This window comes from Schistocerca gregaria, chromosome 9 (genome assembly GCF_023897955.1).
Source record: "Schistocerca gregaria isolate iqSchGreg1 chromosome 9, iqSchGreg1.2, whole genome shotgun sequence".
Taxonomy (NCBI): Eukaryota; Metazoa; Arthropoda; class Insecta; order Orthoptera; family Acrididae; genus Schistocerca; species Schistocerca gregaria.
In genome coordinates, this window is record NC_064928.1 from 197,288,851 (window position 1) to 197,304,929 (window position 16,079).

The 16,079-nt window shown below is 41.2% G+C and overlaps 1 protein-coding gene across 1 annotated transcript in view; it reads right to left on the reverse strand.

Moving 5' to 3' along the window:
- Positions 1–16,079, reverse strand: part of LOC126291988 (zinc finger FYVE domain-containing protein 1-like) — a 97,881-nt gene that overhangs the window by 11,909 nt on the left and 69,893 nt on the right. The window contains exons 10-11 of the mRNA XM_049985761.1: positions 14,049–14,213; positions 8,818–9,058 (exon numbers count right to left, since the gene is read on the reverse strand). Of these exons, the coding sequence (XP_049841718.1) occupies positions 8,835–9,058; positions 14,049–14,213 (389 nt within the window). The 3' untranslated portion in view covers positions 8,818–8,834. The remainder of the gene's footprint in view (positions 1–8,817; positions 9,059–14,048; positions 14,214–16,079) is intronic.

The following is a 16,079-nucleotide window of genomic DNA, read 5'->3' on the forward strand; positions in this document are numbered from 1 at the left end:
TCTGACTATGAATGTCATCCCATATGAGCAGCACGACGCCCCCATGAGAGCGAATGCCTGCCTCAGGGGGAAGGTCAAAACGAATTGGTAAGAAATGTGAAAGCTCAAAGCGGTCGTGAGGGCGCAATTACGTTTCCTGAAGGCAGAGTACAAGGGGACGCTGCTACACTAAAAGCAGCTGTAGATCCTCTTTGTGGGACTGAAGGCCGCAAATGTTCCATTGGAAGAGAGTCATGATGATGAGACAGGGTGTCACCTCGGCAGCTGCTGGGTGACAGCTGGGGAAGAGGAGCTGCTACAGGGCACAGAAGGAGGAGGATCGTGCTCCATGGGTCCACATAAGCATCAGCTTCTTTGTTCGGTTGGTCTGGGGAGTCCAATGCTAAAAAACAGTTGTTGGTGCGCACCAGTGACACCAAGGCTGCCCGGGCTAAGGTATCACGTGCCAACACCATCGAAGAGGGTCTTCGAGGTGGCAAAGGAGAAGACCATTTGCCTTTGGAGGACTTCTTCGATCCTTTCTGGGTAGATGAAGGTGGTTTTGCCCCTTGAGGCAAGAGTTTGATGACTTGTTGCACAGCTTGATGGGGAAGGGGGGGGGGGGGTGGTGATGCTACATTGACACTGGGCGATTTCACGATCTCAGAGCTGAATTGGAGGTTGAATATCTGCATAGCCACGTCCGTCATGGAGCGAGGGGTAACAAGAATAGAGCTATAGGTGAAACTACCTGGCAGATTAAAAATGTGTGCCGGACCAAGACTCAAGCTTGGGACTTTTGCCTTTCGCGGGCAAGTGCTCTACCATCTGAGCTACCCAAGCACAACTCACACCCCATCCTCACAGCTTTACTTCTGCCAGTACCTCGTCTCCTACCTTCCAAGCTTTACAGAAGCTCTCCTGTGAACCTTGCAGAACTAGCACTACTGAAAGAAAGGATACTACCTTTTTTCATTACACGATGGACGGCAGTGACACCCTGATCAGAGGTAAGACTGTATTTCAGTCTCGGTTAGGCCGTCGAGCAGCCTGATGTAAATTACACCACGGGAAGAATTCAAAGTTCTTTGGGCCTCGACACAAACAGGGTAACTGTGGAGAAGCAAGGCAGCAAGCAGTTGTTGTGCTTGAGAATCAGAAGTGGCCATTTCATAAATGAGAGCAAGATATTACGGGGCCAGAAACTGCATCTACATCATTCTGAATAATAAACGGATTTACCGTGGTGAAGGACTGACAGTCTTGAGTACGTGAGACCATGAGGAGCTGTGGTGCAGCAGGAAGGGACTTCGAATCATTAGCCTTGTTGCATTTACGTTTTGTTGAATTTGAGTGGATGATTGACTCATTGCGAGGAAATCCCACCATGATTGCCAGTGTCTCTGGTGGCTGCTCCTTCCAACAGGGAGTCCCCTTCACAAGGGGGCACAGCCGCCTTAGGTGATTGTTCACACCTCAGGTCACACCTCCCGAACACCTGACAGAGGGACCAATTGGCAATTTGGGAAGGTTACAGCTTGGCAATCACCTCTCCCTGGTCCTGGCCTGCACCAGGGGGTACGTGCGAACACTACCTGTCGACCCATGGCTGGGAATTATGCGTTACCCAGTCACCTGTTATGCGTCAGGTGCGTGTGTCGGCCTTCCGGAGCATGCAGGGGGGAAGAAGATGCTGAAGCGGAGGAACGAGAGAAGAAGGGAAGCAAAGAAAGGAAAAGGGAGCGAAAAAGAAATGCGAGACCATTTGTACTTGAGCGACAGAATACAGAACATTCTCAAGAATATCCCAGACATATTCTCCAAGCGTGTGGAAAAAAAATAGCAAGAGTCCAGACATGCAACGCGGAAGGGAAAAAATGCTGCAAAGGCTGGGGCTGTGTGGTAGTAAGCGTGAACCCACCAAAGAGTGGTGAGCCCCAGGGGGCGGGGGATTGGGAACATGTTCCTAATTTTCTCGACACCCAGCAGTGACAACAATTGCATGTTATACTGAACCAGAATTCTTCTGGGAATGTTGCAGTTGCCCACAACTGTGAGCCTTCTCGACTAGTAAATGACAGTGAGCTTTTTTAAATTCTTCAATGAACATAAAAAATCACAAGGTAGTTACATACTACGATTTCAGCTTTCCACTGCAGTCATCTTCATCATCAAATCTAAGCGAAAAAATCTTCTGAATGCTGCCTGTTCCTCTTTTGCTGATGAAAGCTATGGCTGAAAGCTTTGTGTAAGTGTCTTTTTAATTGTGCCTGTCTGCAACTTAACATTTTATATTATTGTTATTCCATCCTGGATTTTCCATTCTTTTTATGCTCAGAAGATAGTTTTCTTTTATTTTTACATGAGAAGACAGCTGCAACAGAAAGCTGAAATCAGCCACAGCATGTAACTAACTTGGTCATTTAACAAACAATGAAAAAATACCTTTGCAATCCTGTATCACCCATTTTTGATAATTATGTCACACTTTAAAAAATCAAAGTGTGTTGCAATCGGTGGAATGCACCATACGGATCTCCAACTATGGATTTCAACAGAGTATATTCTGAAATGTGGTGGCACCAATTCATCTCAAGCTGACTAACTGTCACCTAAGTGACACCATGTAGTGATACTCCAACAGCAGTACTCACCATACTCTTAAATACAACACTACCAACGACTTCCTTCACCCCTGACAGTGTCTTGGGGTTAAAAATTCAACACATTAAGTTTGTATTTTCAGTTGGACTTCGTACTGTTATTATGTGTATCACTGAGATAGATTGCTTCACAGTATGAATAACTTCAAGGAAATACGTGGCTGCAACATAACAATGCATATGAAAATTTCATTGTCCTGTAGCAATTGTCAAGCAGTGATATTAACAAATGAACAAGAAATAAAGGTAGTAAACTGGTTAGTTTATTGGCAACAACATGTCAATGTTATCTCATTAAGGTGTAGAAAACTTTTGTTGGTTCCATTCACAAACTAGAAGAAACCATTAGTGATTCACACCACAGTGGGAACTATTTACCAGGCAAATGTGCAGTTTTATTAAAAAATAAATCTTTCTTACTTAATTGGTAACTGGATTTATAGGTTTAAATATCATAAAAAGTGATGAAATGGGAAAATTCTGAACTACTAAACAGAAAGAGCTGGTAGTTTTATGGGGCCATTATTCCATACGCACACAATTTCACTTTATTATCTAGTTATTTTGAGACCCTGTAATCACTGACACGATATATTTAATTTCATGATGAACCAGTTAGTTGCCAGTCATTTTCATATCATGGACGGCATTATCTTTCCTTTAGTTGGCTGTCATGACTTGACAAGTCATGTATATCATACAGTCAACCATTTAAAAAGATCAATATGCACAATAACTCAGAAAAACAAAAATCCAGTCCAAATTAATAAGGCACTGTATACAAATGTGTTAATGTCTTTGTGAAATTTACTTAACAGTAAGCAATGCAATTCTGTAAACACACACACACAGAGAGACAGAGAGAGAGAGAGAGAGAGAGAGAGAGAGAGAGAGAGAGAGAGGTTTCTAGAATATTTTTGAGCAGCTGATACATTTGTATACTTATGCAGATGTAAATGAGCTTTACATGCATTTTCCAAGTTATCTGTACACAATGATTACTTGAAAATGGCACAGGGGCTGAGTGTGTTAGACATGACTTTTTATTTAACAATTGGAGCCTGGCAAAGGGAAAAAAATTGATATCACTTAATTTTACTCCTCAGATCAAAGAAACTAATAATTTTTTTAAAAACAACTCACTGTTATGATAGGGTCCAAAAATGGTTGACCCCTCAACCTAGTCCACAAACAAATCTTTCAACCCACTTCATGATCCATTACCACACTAAAGTGAGAGATTTTCTTCACTGAGAGTTCCACTACCTCCCAATGTGCCCTGAAATGAGAGAATATAATTTTCAAAATGGCAACTGCTGTAAGTTGTGCTCAAGGCTCCCCAGTTCTGCTCCCTTCATCTCATCTACACCAAATGATTTTCCTGTTTTGTGTGTTCACATACAGTCTACACTGAAACTTCCTCAACAGATTAAAATAGTACCTCATTCTTTCTTTCCGAACATCATGGAAGCTCTCTTGCAGACTATGCTGGACTGAAGGATATTGCAGGGAAATGGCTTAGCCACAGCCAAGGGATTAGTTCCAGAAAAAATCTACAGCAGGGTGTAGCTATGCCATTTCCCCAAAATATCCTTTCTTGACTGGAATATACTGTTTCAAGCTCTGAGGTATCAGGGATAAAATATAGGGACTGAAAGATTGTTTACAACTTTAACAGAAACCACAGTGCAGCTGTACAAGTTGGGGGGCATGGAAGGCTGAGAAGGGAGTGAGAGTTGTTATTCAATTTGTACATTTTGAGCAAGCAGTAAAGAAAATGAAAGAAACATTTGGAGAAGGAACTGAAATTCAGGGAGGAGAAATACAAACTTTGAGGTCTGCTGATGACATGGTAACTCTGACAGAGACAGCAAAGTTCTTGAAAGAGCAGATGAATGGAGTGGGCAGAATATTGAGAGGAGGATATGAGAAACATTACAACAGCAAAATGAAGGTAATGAAATGTAGCCAGTCAAACGAAATCGCGCAATGCTGAGGGAATTAGATTAGAAATACGAGGCACAAAGTAGTAGACAAGTTTTGCTGTTTTGACAGTAAAATAAGTGATGACGGCCAAGGTAGAGATGACAAAAAATATAGACTGGCAGCGGCAAGAAAAGTGTTTGTTAAGAAGAGACATCAAACATAGGATTAAGTGTTAGGAAGTCTTTCCTGGAGGAATCTGTGTGGAAGTGAAATGCGGATGATAAGTAGCCCAGACAGGAAGATAGTGGAAGAGTTTGAAATATGAAGCTACATCAAAATGCTTAAGACTGGATTTGTAGATCAAATAAATAGTGAGGTGGTGTTGAATGAAATTGTAAACATTTATAGCACATCTCGACTAAATGAAGGATGATAGGACACATCCAGATGTATCAAGGGATCATCAATTTGGTGGGTGGGGGAAGGGGGTAAAAACTGAAGAGGGAGACAGAGACCCGAGGAAGGGGGTAAAAACTGAAGAGGGAGACAGAGACCTGAATACAGTGAGCAGGTTCAAATGAGTGTACATTGCAGAAGTTATCCAGATGGAGAGGGTTGTGCAGGATACAGCAGCATGGTGAACTGCATCAAACCACATCTTACATGGAAGATCATAACAACAACAACATCCTTTCTTCCTAAAATACCAGATGAGTGGGGCAAACTTCCACGTAGTTTGGAAAGTAGGATGGAAGTGCTGACAGAATACAGGCTGTGAGGACCAGAGATCGTGCTCAGGTAGCTCAATCACCCAGGGTGTTCCCCATGAAGGACGATGTTTGGGATTCGTGTCCCAGTCTGGCACAAAGTTTTAATCTGCCATTAAGTTTTGAAACAGTATGCATTTCACTGCAGAGTGAAAGATTCTCTCTGGGAATTTTTTTACATTGTTCCCCATGCGAAGCTGTGCCAAATTTTCTTGGTAATGTTATGATCACACTGCTGCGCTGCTTTTTGTTTCCAAGCAATCCACCTCGCAAGGGGCTGTTGAGTGATATAGTAGGGATATAGGGATTGTAGGGATATAAACAAGACATTTAGCACTTTTAAGTCTGCTTTGGGACTTCTTCAGAATGCAAACCTATGAGTGTAAGTGTGTGTTTAATCACCAGATTACTTCTATCATCTACTACATCCCTTCCTCCTTTGCTAGTGTTTTATCGTTCCTTAAGCATCTTTTCCACATTGATACCCACCTATGGTCTCACCCCCCTCCCTCGCCCCTCTTAATTATTCTTTGTTAAGCTCTGTACTGATCATTACCGTAAGTGAAGGTAATTTTGATACAATGTTATTGACTCAAGTTTCATGATTTCAATATTTACTTACAATCTTGCTGGCATTAGCTGATACAATTAAAAATAACCATACAGCATAAAATATATTTCAGATACAATGCTCTATCACATTCCAGTGAAAATATATTAGCAGTGTGCTCTGTCACAAAAAAAGGCATGGTTGACACAGAAAACTCATAACCTGAAAGAAATATTGAAAATGTTAACAAGCACAAAGTACAAGTGATGTGATTAGGCAAATATGGGGCACGACGTCAGTGGTGTGTGTGTGTGTGTGTGTGTGTGTGTGTGTGTGTGTACTTATATCGGTCACTGTCAGGAGACAACCACTGAATGACTAAGGACCACCTATCTATCACAGTTCATGAGATATGTCATAAACATCGTGATGTGTGAAAAACATCTTGCATGAAGTTCTAATACATTTATTATTTACTACTACAACACTCTTACAGTCAAGTCAACTGAGTGAAGTGTCATTACCACAGTGATACTTACAAAATCGCACTGTAGACAAACGAAGAAACTGCGCCCGACATACAAAAACTGTCTGTGATCAGCTCACACCCAGTTTACTGCTGGAGTACAAGGAAGGTTTCATTTCTAATAGAACTTTTGAAAAATGAATATGCAGGCAATACCGATTTTGTCAGCTAGTTGTGAATGCAAACATGTCAAATGAGTGACCTCCACAGGGAACAGCTCATTGTAATTAGGGTCACCAACAAACCAACCACACAAGCTGACAATTCACGGTGCACATAGATGGCTATTGTGGGCAGACATAAGCAAACATCATGTAACATAACATGTGTAACGGCTCTAACAACAACAACAACTGGACCTTAAACCAGAACTGTACAGACATATACACAGGGTGATTTTGCTAAAGGGGGGCAAACTGCATGAAGCTATTCCTCCAGCAGAAAAGATCGTATGGACACACGGCCAGAAATGCGTTTTGAGGGGCTCGCACTCACTTGAGATATTTTGACAGTGTAGGTTTCAGTGTTTGAAGGCCCACATGAAAACACACCAAGGAGAACACACTAACCAAGTGGGAATGTTCTGTCTGTGCTAGCATTTTAGGTCCACACTCAGGAGGGTGTAATGTTGTCCATGACACTGACATGCTCACACTTCAGTACTAGGGGGCATCCGCTTCAATGCTGTCAGGAACTTATTCTGGTGTGGATGTGTGTAGTATTGTGCAGAGCTGAGACAATCTTCCGGTACACTAACCAGGGACAGGCCGACACAGTCTTTACACAAGGATAAGCAAATAGTGATGGACGAGCAGCAGCATGACTGTACTGGAGAAGTTTCCCAATGTGATTGTGTCATTCAGGTGAAACAGTTACACACTGGTTGTCATACCAATGAGCATATTTGTTGTTCACTGTTTTCCTTTCTTGTATGAAACGGTGTGTGCCGTTTGCCATCAAGCTGTGTAACTACTTACAGCTAAGTTGTGTAGTTTGAGAATGAGCGAATGAGCCCAAAACCACTACAGCAATAAATTGCACTTTCACGCAACTGAGACAGACTAAATAAAAAATTATCAAGTTTTCCTCGGCTAACATAACTGCAGCAATGTTTCAAAATTGCACCTGAAGATTGTGTTCATTACAAGCAGCATGTCGTCACTGAATTTCTCACTGTGAAGAAAGAAACTGTGGGGAATATTCACAGACATTTATGTGAAGCCTATGGAACACCATAATTTGCAACGAGACTGCCCACGGATGTCGCATTTGACACGCTGCAGCGTTCTGATGAGGTCATTCACAAGGATCGATGCTTTACGATTCATCAATTGGAGCTGCTTCTGCCAACTGCCAAAACAACTATGCATGCAATTATCTTTGTTCTTGGATACTCAAAAGTGTGTGCAAGGTGAGTTATGCGATGTTTATGGTGGAACACAAACCTCACAGAAAAAAAAACCTTGTACTGAATTGTTGCAACATTTTGAGGTTGAAGGGGAAGGGTTCTTCTCCTGAGCTGTGACAGGAATGATGCCAAGAAGCAGTACCATTACTTTGGAGATATACATGAGCACATTAACTACACAGTTTGATTCGACAAGATAATGCTCCGCTTCACATAGGTTTGAGGACTTCTGAACATGTCATTGTTACCCTGTCCACCCTATGGCTCTGTACCTAACTACCTCGGACATCCACTTGTTCGGTCCACTGAAGGGCAGCTTTTGTGGAAGGTATTATGAGGATGATGAAGACGTGATATGCACAATGAAAAAATTACCAGAACAAGGACTGGTGCTGATAGGGCATATAGATCCTTGCTTCTAACTGGAGGGAGGCCACAGTACTGATTACAAGGAAAATTAGGGTGTGTAGATAAAATATCGTTCTGTCAAGTCTGTAAGCTTCGCACTGCACAATGAATAAATGTTGAAGGGACAAAAAGTAAGGCATTATTTTCTGGGTGACTGTCACATATCCCCCCTATTTCATCCATCGGTAGTTACTTCACTGACCAGATAAGAAAACACTACCTTCAGTGCCTCACTTTCTAGTCTAACTCCCTCAGCATTTCTTGATTTACATGGGATAAATTCGATTAGCGTTGTTTAACTTTTGTTAATGTTCATCTCATAACCTCTTTTCAAGGCGCTACCCATTCTGCTCAACACCTCTCCTAAATCCTTTACTGTCTCTGACGCAAATATGATGCCACTGGACTGGAAAACTTTAAAAGTTTTTATTTCTTCTTCCTGGACTTTAATCCTCTCTCCAATAAAAATTTAACTCACATGTGCACTTTTTTTGTGAAACTGGTATGTTATTTCATTATTACTGGCGATGAAAAAGACACTCGCTACAGCGAGAACAGAAAATGAGAAAATGAAAACATGTTAAAATTACCTGATGTCAGCGTCCTGCTAGGCCTTCTTAATGCACGAGTCACAAACGCGGACAGGCGTGTCCCAGCCTCGGATGGGCACAGGCCGTCGGCTCTGCGAGCAGTCCCGGCAGACAGCACGACCGCAATCGCGGCAGTGGTGCAGCGACAGACGTGGACCGAACGTGGCACCGCAGCAGTTGCAACCCGTCGCCTCTCCATCCGGCTGCCAGTAGCTCGGCCGGGCACTCTCTTTTATCAGGTCTGCCAAAACAAGTCATCGTAGTCATCAACCTAATAGCTGTCCTAGATGACATGTATGGCAGTATATCTAACACTGCTCGCAGAGCAGCTTTAACGAGGTGATGCCAATTCAGTCTGTCTACTATTTCCAATAGCTGAACTCTGAGAGAAGGAATTTTGAACAGTTAACCCCTGTGATCCCCAAGTAGCATCACTACCTCAAACTGGATATAAAGTGGTCCGTGTTTCACTTAACACTTTTGAGTAAAAAAAAAAAAAAAACACCTCAGTGAAAAATATTATGGATATATAGAAAGCTGTGAGCAAGCAAGTGGGGTGGGTACGCAGGTGGCACAGTACACCAAATTAAATCATCACCTTCGTCATTCCAAGAATGTCCAAAATGAGTAATCGTGTTTCCTTAGAGATTATAGACCGTATTCAATTGGGTAGATAAAAAAAATCTCCTCACCAAGCGGCAGCAGAACACACACATAAAAGACTTTTGTGACTGGCAAGCTATCTGAGCCAGCAGCTCCTCCTTCAGGCAGAAGGGTTGAAGGGGAAAGAAGAAGGGCGAAGGAAAAGGACTGGAGAGGTCTAGGAAAAGGAGTACATTTAGGGAAAGTCACCCAGAACTGCAGGTCAGGGGGAACTTACCTTAAGGCATGAGAAGGAAAGGTCCTTTTCCTTCACCCTTCTTCCTTCCCCTTTAACCCTTCTGCCTGAAGAAGGAGCTGCTGGTTCCAAAAGCTTGTCTAGCACAACAGTCTTATGTGTGTGTTCTGCAGCTGCTTGGTGAGTAGATTTTTTAGTATGGGATTTTCCATGTTTTTCTTTGTCATGAAAATAAATATGTTTAATACTGATTTGTTATTTTGTTTGTGTATTTAGCATCCTGATAAAGTGCCTTATTTTTGGGGTCATAGGTCTCCTGAATAGTGGCCCACCACAAATTCCTCTCCTGTAACAACCCTTCCATCTCAGAGTCGCACATATGCACCCTATGTTCTCTGTTGTGTGCTGGACGTATTCCAATCTCTGTCTTCCCATATATTTTTTACCCTTTGCAGCTCCCTCTAATACCATGAAGGTTATTCCTTGAAGCTTTAACATATGTCCCATCATCCTGCCCTCCCTTGCCAGTATTTTCAACATGTTTCTCTTATCGACTCAGTGGAGATCATCATCAGGTTTTAGCAATCCATCTCATTTTCAATGTCCTGGTATAGCATCACATCTCAAACCCTTCGATTCTCTTCTCTACAAACAAAAATTTTACTTTGAAAATCCTATGTTCACATGATACCATAGAGCTTTGTAGAACACATTTGTCCCACCAGGTTGATTTTCATAAATGGTCAAATTCATTTTTTAAAAAATGGTATGTGCAGTCACTGTTTCTGTATCTTGATTGATGCAAGAACAAATACAACCTCTGGGAGGTGCAATAACATGCAGTTAAGCTCCTATGGGCTCAACACCAATTTTAACAGTTGCTTGCTTTCATGCACATGCCAGCGCTTTTGTCATAAATATGCTATCTACAGATGTGGTCGGTCGTTAACTCCCACTCAGAGAAAGACAAGTAGCATACTAAATTTTACGGTCGTGTGCTGGAAGAATGTTGAACAGTAATTCACACATAGGGAATGTTGTTCAAGATTGAAAAAAATGTGAAAGTTGAAGCTCTATTCAAATCTCATCCCATGATTTAATCACATGATTCAGAAATACCTTTTGACAGATGACTGAATAAAGAAATAGTTGCATGTCCACAAACTGTGCTTAATGAACATCGTCCAGCCAATCATTAAACAACAATTGTGATGAAACAATCCATATGCGATAGGGGGAAGGGTACTAAATGACAATCTGTGAACTATAAACTGTGAGCAGTTATAACTTACAGAAATAACAGGTCGAGTGATATCATTAACAATGAGTGCTAACAGTGAAGATAATATCATGAGTGTAGGAGATATCAGTATGCAAGACAATTCAGCTGTAAATGTTGACTCTGAAAACAGTTCAGGAATTCTGTTAAATAACAGTAACTTAAACTGTGATAGTAACAAACTTGGGAAAACCAGTAGCAAACTCAACAATGAAAACAACCATATCTACAGTTAGGCAGAAATCGACAACTATTGATCTTAAGTCAGTTGTATGAGTATATGAAGCAAATAAACAATATTATGAACCAAAGTCTGGGAATAAACTATTCAACAAAGAACCACTAGCTGGCCGGGGTGGCCGAGAGGTTCTAGGTGCTACAGCCTGGAACCGCGCGATCGCTACAGTCGCAGGTTCGAATCCCGCCTCAGGCATGGATGTGTGTGATGTCCTTAGGTTAGTTAGGTTTACGTAGTTCGAAGTTCTAGGGGACTGATGACCTCAGCAGTTAAGTCCCATAGTGCTCAGAGCCATTTGAACAGAACCACTGAATTACCTCATAACCTGAAATGAGAATGAAATAAAAATAATCAAAGGCTCAAAAGGTTAGAAAATCAACTCAAGAAGAGTGCTCTTAAATTTCAGAAGCAGTTTAGTGGTACATTGAAATAATTTACACAACCATTCAGATTTACATATCAAAGTTCTTGCTGAAAAGAAAGAAATTAAATCCAGCCTTGCTTAAATTACAAATGAGAAATGGAAAGATTGAAAGAATTCATAGTATTCACTAAATCAAGCAGTACTAAAATTAAACTGCAAAGCGAGGAGGTTGTGAAAGATAAGTGGTCAAGAAATCAGCAGAAGCTTGTGAAGCTCGTACCTGGTGTACACGAATAATGCACAGACTTGCAAACAGAGACTGACAAAGTACAACAGGCCGTTACTGCTAGGAACGTGCACGGTCTTCAATCATACAAATGTTTGCCACAAGCAAAAATCTGTAACATCGTTCAAAGGAAGTATCGTGGTTGTGTTGTCAGGCTCCAGCCACTTTGCTTTATTTTGTTAATAATCACCCTCCTACCTGCCGATGATAGGTTGTTTCATCACTAGTATTATTTTATGATTGACTTAGTATTAAGAAAACAGTCTTAATCATGTTTTTTCATTTATTTAGTGTCGACTGGTTTCAATCCATCGCAGGAACCATCTTCAGGGCGAACATACGGTCGACTGCTGGTGGCGTCACTTCTACTAAGGTGTGGCAGGAGACCTTGGTAGATGTGATGCCACCAGCAGTTGACCATATGTTAGCCCTGAAGATGGCCCCTGCGATGGGCTGAAACCGGTTGGCACTAAGTAAATAAAAAATGCGGTAAAGACTGTTTTCTTAATACTAAGTTAATTTATAATAAGTGCTGTTACTCCATAACCGCGTTGTCCAAACATTTTATGATTGGTTGGGTGAAGTTCATCAACCACAATGGCTTGCGAGTCCACCATTCTTTTATTCTATCTATTTTCAAAAAGGTATCATCATTGTACCACAAGATCAAATAAAACTTCAACTTTCACGAATACTTCAATGTTGGATGTCATTTCCACCTTGTGAATTACTGTTCAATATTTTTCAAATACGTGACTGTAAAATTCAGTATGCTACATGGTTCCTCTGGCTGGGGGTTTGTGACTGACCACATTTGAAGACTCCACATTAATGACTGCTTCAATGACACAAATTTGAAAACAAACCACCATAAAACTCATTGTTGTAACTGTGTGTTGTTGCATCTCCCGTATAATGCATTTGTCCTTTTACTGGCAGATGCAGCAATGACGACATCACAATGACAGTGTAGTTTTTTGAAATGATATATGAAGGGGTTTTGATACCTGGAGAAATATCAGTTTTAGTTCTGGGGAAATGTATTAATATGTGAGGCAACATTGCAAGTTATCACCAACTTTCATTTCATACAAAACTGAAGACGGCTATTCACATCAGAAAGCTCAACATGCTCGAATAATAAAAAACCAATGGGATTGCGACTGATTGCTGAATTCCTATCCTTCCAACAAGTTATGTTCGAACCCTTATTTATCCTATTTGTAGATTTGGTAAAAGTTTTTGACAAAGTTGACTGGCATGCACTGTTTGAAATTCTGAAGTTATCAGGGTAAAATATTAGGAGCAAAAGGCTATATGCAACTTGTACAGAAACCAAACTGCAGTTACAAACACTGGATACAGAAGTTATGCAGAAACTGAGAAGGGAATGAGACATGTTGTCCAATCTGTACGTAGAAAAAGCAGCAAAGGATTAGTGTCTTACAAAGAGATTATAAGACAGTAAAAGTATGATGCATAATTGAGTATAGTAGAATTGAGTTATGTGATACTATGGTAGTAAGACCAGGAAATGATACAGTAAAAGTAGAAGAAGAGCTGTGATATTTCGGCAGCAGAAATACTGATGATGGCCAAAATAGACAGGATATAAAATGCAGACCAGCAATAACCAGAAAGCTTTCCTGTAACAATTTCTTTGGAGTGAAATGTGGACGACAACAGTAGAGATGTGAAGACAACAGAAGTTCTCAAAATATGGTGCTACACAAGAATGTTCAAGATTTAGAGGGTTAGGCTGGGTAATCAATGAAGACGCAAAGAACAAACAGAGAAGAAAATATCATTCTGCCAGAAAATGACCAATAAAAGTGTTAAGTTTGATAGGACACATTCTTAAACATTAATCAACAGTTAATTTGGTTATGCAAGGAAATGAGGGATGAAAAAGTTGTAGAGAGTGTCCCAGGTTCAAAAATAGCAAGCATGTCCAGGGGATGCAGGCTGCATTATTATACAGAGATAAAGACAATTGTGCAGGATGGATTAGCACAGTGAACTGCATCAAACCAGTCTTTGTACTACAGATACAAAAATGTGCAAACTATCAAACTAATGCCATTTTAAATACCGAAAGCATCACCCCACGCGATGAAGCCATTTTTTTTTTTTTATATATTCTTAGTTTTTCTGTGGTTCACATGCATGCCAACTTAAAAAAAAAGCTTTCTACTAACTGTACGAGCTTCGACTTGAGACACTGACCTCTCGGGTACTCTAGCACTGCTGCGACACTGCTCAGGGTGCTGATGACTGCCTCTCCCACCTTGCGGGCACGCACCTCCGCCTCCTCCTCTGCCGACTGGCTGACAGCCTGCTGCTGTGGAGCTCGTTGCTGCTGTTGTGGCTGCTGCTGTTTCTCACTCTGAGCTGCAACGACAGTAGTACAGTGCAGCCCACTGTCTTTGTTCTATACTGTACATGCCAAAGAAAACTACGAGGGTAATCCCAAAAGTAAGGAGTCCTATTTTTTTTTTAATAAGTAAATAGACCTGTTTATTTCTACAACGGTTTACATGAGTTTACAGTTTGGCATTTAGCTATTTTTCAACATAATCATCATTTCTGTCAATGCATTTTTGTAGACGCTGTGGCAGTTTTTGTATGCCCATGTCGTACCAGCTCGCTGCCATGCTGTTCAGAAAGTTATGAACCTCTTCTTTCACCTCGTCGTCAGAGCTGAATCGCTTTCCGGCCAAACGTTCCTTTAACCTAGGGAACAGGCGATACTCACTGGACGCCGAGTCAGGACCATAGGGTACGTGGGTGATTATGTACCACTGAAACTGTTGCAGGAGAGCAACGGTTTGCCGAGTGATGAGTGGGAGAGCGTTGTCATTGAGAATGTGTGCGCCCTTGCTCAACATTCCTCTTCACCGGTTCTGAATTACCCATTTGAGTTTTTTCAGAGTCTCACAGTACCTGTCAGCATTAACTGTGGGCCCAGCGATTCAGCTCTGACGACAATGTGAAAGAAGAGGTTAATAACTTTTTAAACAGCATGGCGGAGAGCTGGTATGACATGGGCATACAAAAACTGCCACAGTGTCTACAAAAATGCATCTGCAGAAATAAACAGGCCTATGTACTCACAAAAAAATAAAAAATAAAAAAATAAAAAAAAGTAGACCTTACTTTTGGGATTATCCTCATATCATTCAGTCATTGTGTTCTGCAGATTACAACAAGAAGGCTGTGGAATGAATCAAGGTATACCATACTTATCTGAATATAAGCGCCCCCCCCCCCCCCTTTTCTTCAAAAGGCTCTTCGCAAAATTTTTTATTTTTAAATTATTCTAGTGAATATTACAAACTCTTTTATTAATATAAACTGACTGCCTAAAAAGTGAACATTATAGCCATTGTACACTTGTGTCATTTATTGGTGTGTACATTTTAATAATACAAGGAGAAATAAAATAAACAAAAAGAAAAATTGTTTACATTAATTTTTATCTTCATTTCTTTTTTTGTTTACTAACTAAACCAATAATCTGTGGGATCACCATCACTGTTATCATTATCTGGATGACAAGTCTCATCTAACTAATGAGAGGCAAGAGAAGACTCCATGTATTTCTATATACGAGCAGCAGTGAAAGTCATGATCTTGGTTGTCACAACTATAATTTCCATGTATGGAACTGGCACCAAGAGGCAGGAAAGAACACCAGGTGCATTCAGCATGTATGCCTGGGGTCCTCATTCAACATGTTGAACAGACTAACTGGCAGCCACTGAGAGAACAGGTTGCATCCAACTGCAAACTGTGTCACACGTTAGAACAAACCCTGCCTGTTGTCCTGGCTCCCAGGTCATACTCTGGTCATTCCAGTCACTGGCAGAGAGGGTTGAGAGGACTGGCCTTGCACGTGGAGTCTCAATGAAGTTCACAATTTTCAGCATTGTCCGCAGAACTTATTGTGGGCCCCTGGTTCTGAGTAGAGTGAAAGGACTGAACCGTATACATCAATGAAAGAATAGTTTAACATGCTCTAGATAAAATGTACTCAATAGAACAGTTCATATTGGGGGAGGGGAGAGGACTAGGAGGGGGAACAACATGGCATACACATATGAAGATGGTGTCTGTTCTTTCGGACATGTGTGAAAGAACAGATACCATCTTCATATAGTTAAGGCTAACCGGCCATTGACCACCTCTTCCTGTGCAGATGCACACACATCTGCCTGAACTCTTATGGGACTCGGTAAGATTGCCTGCCACGAGTAA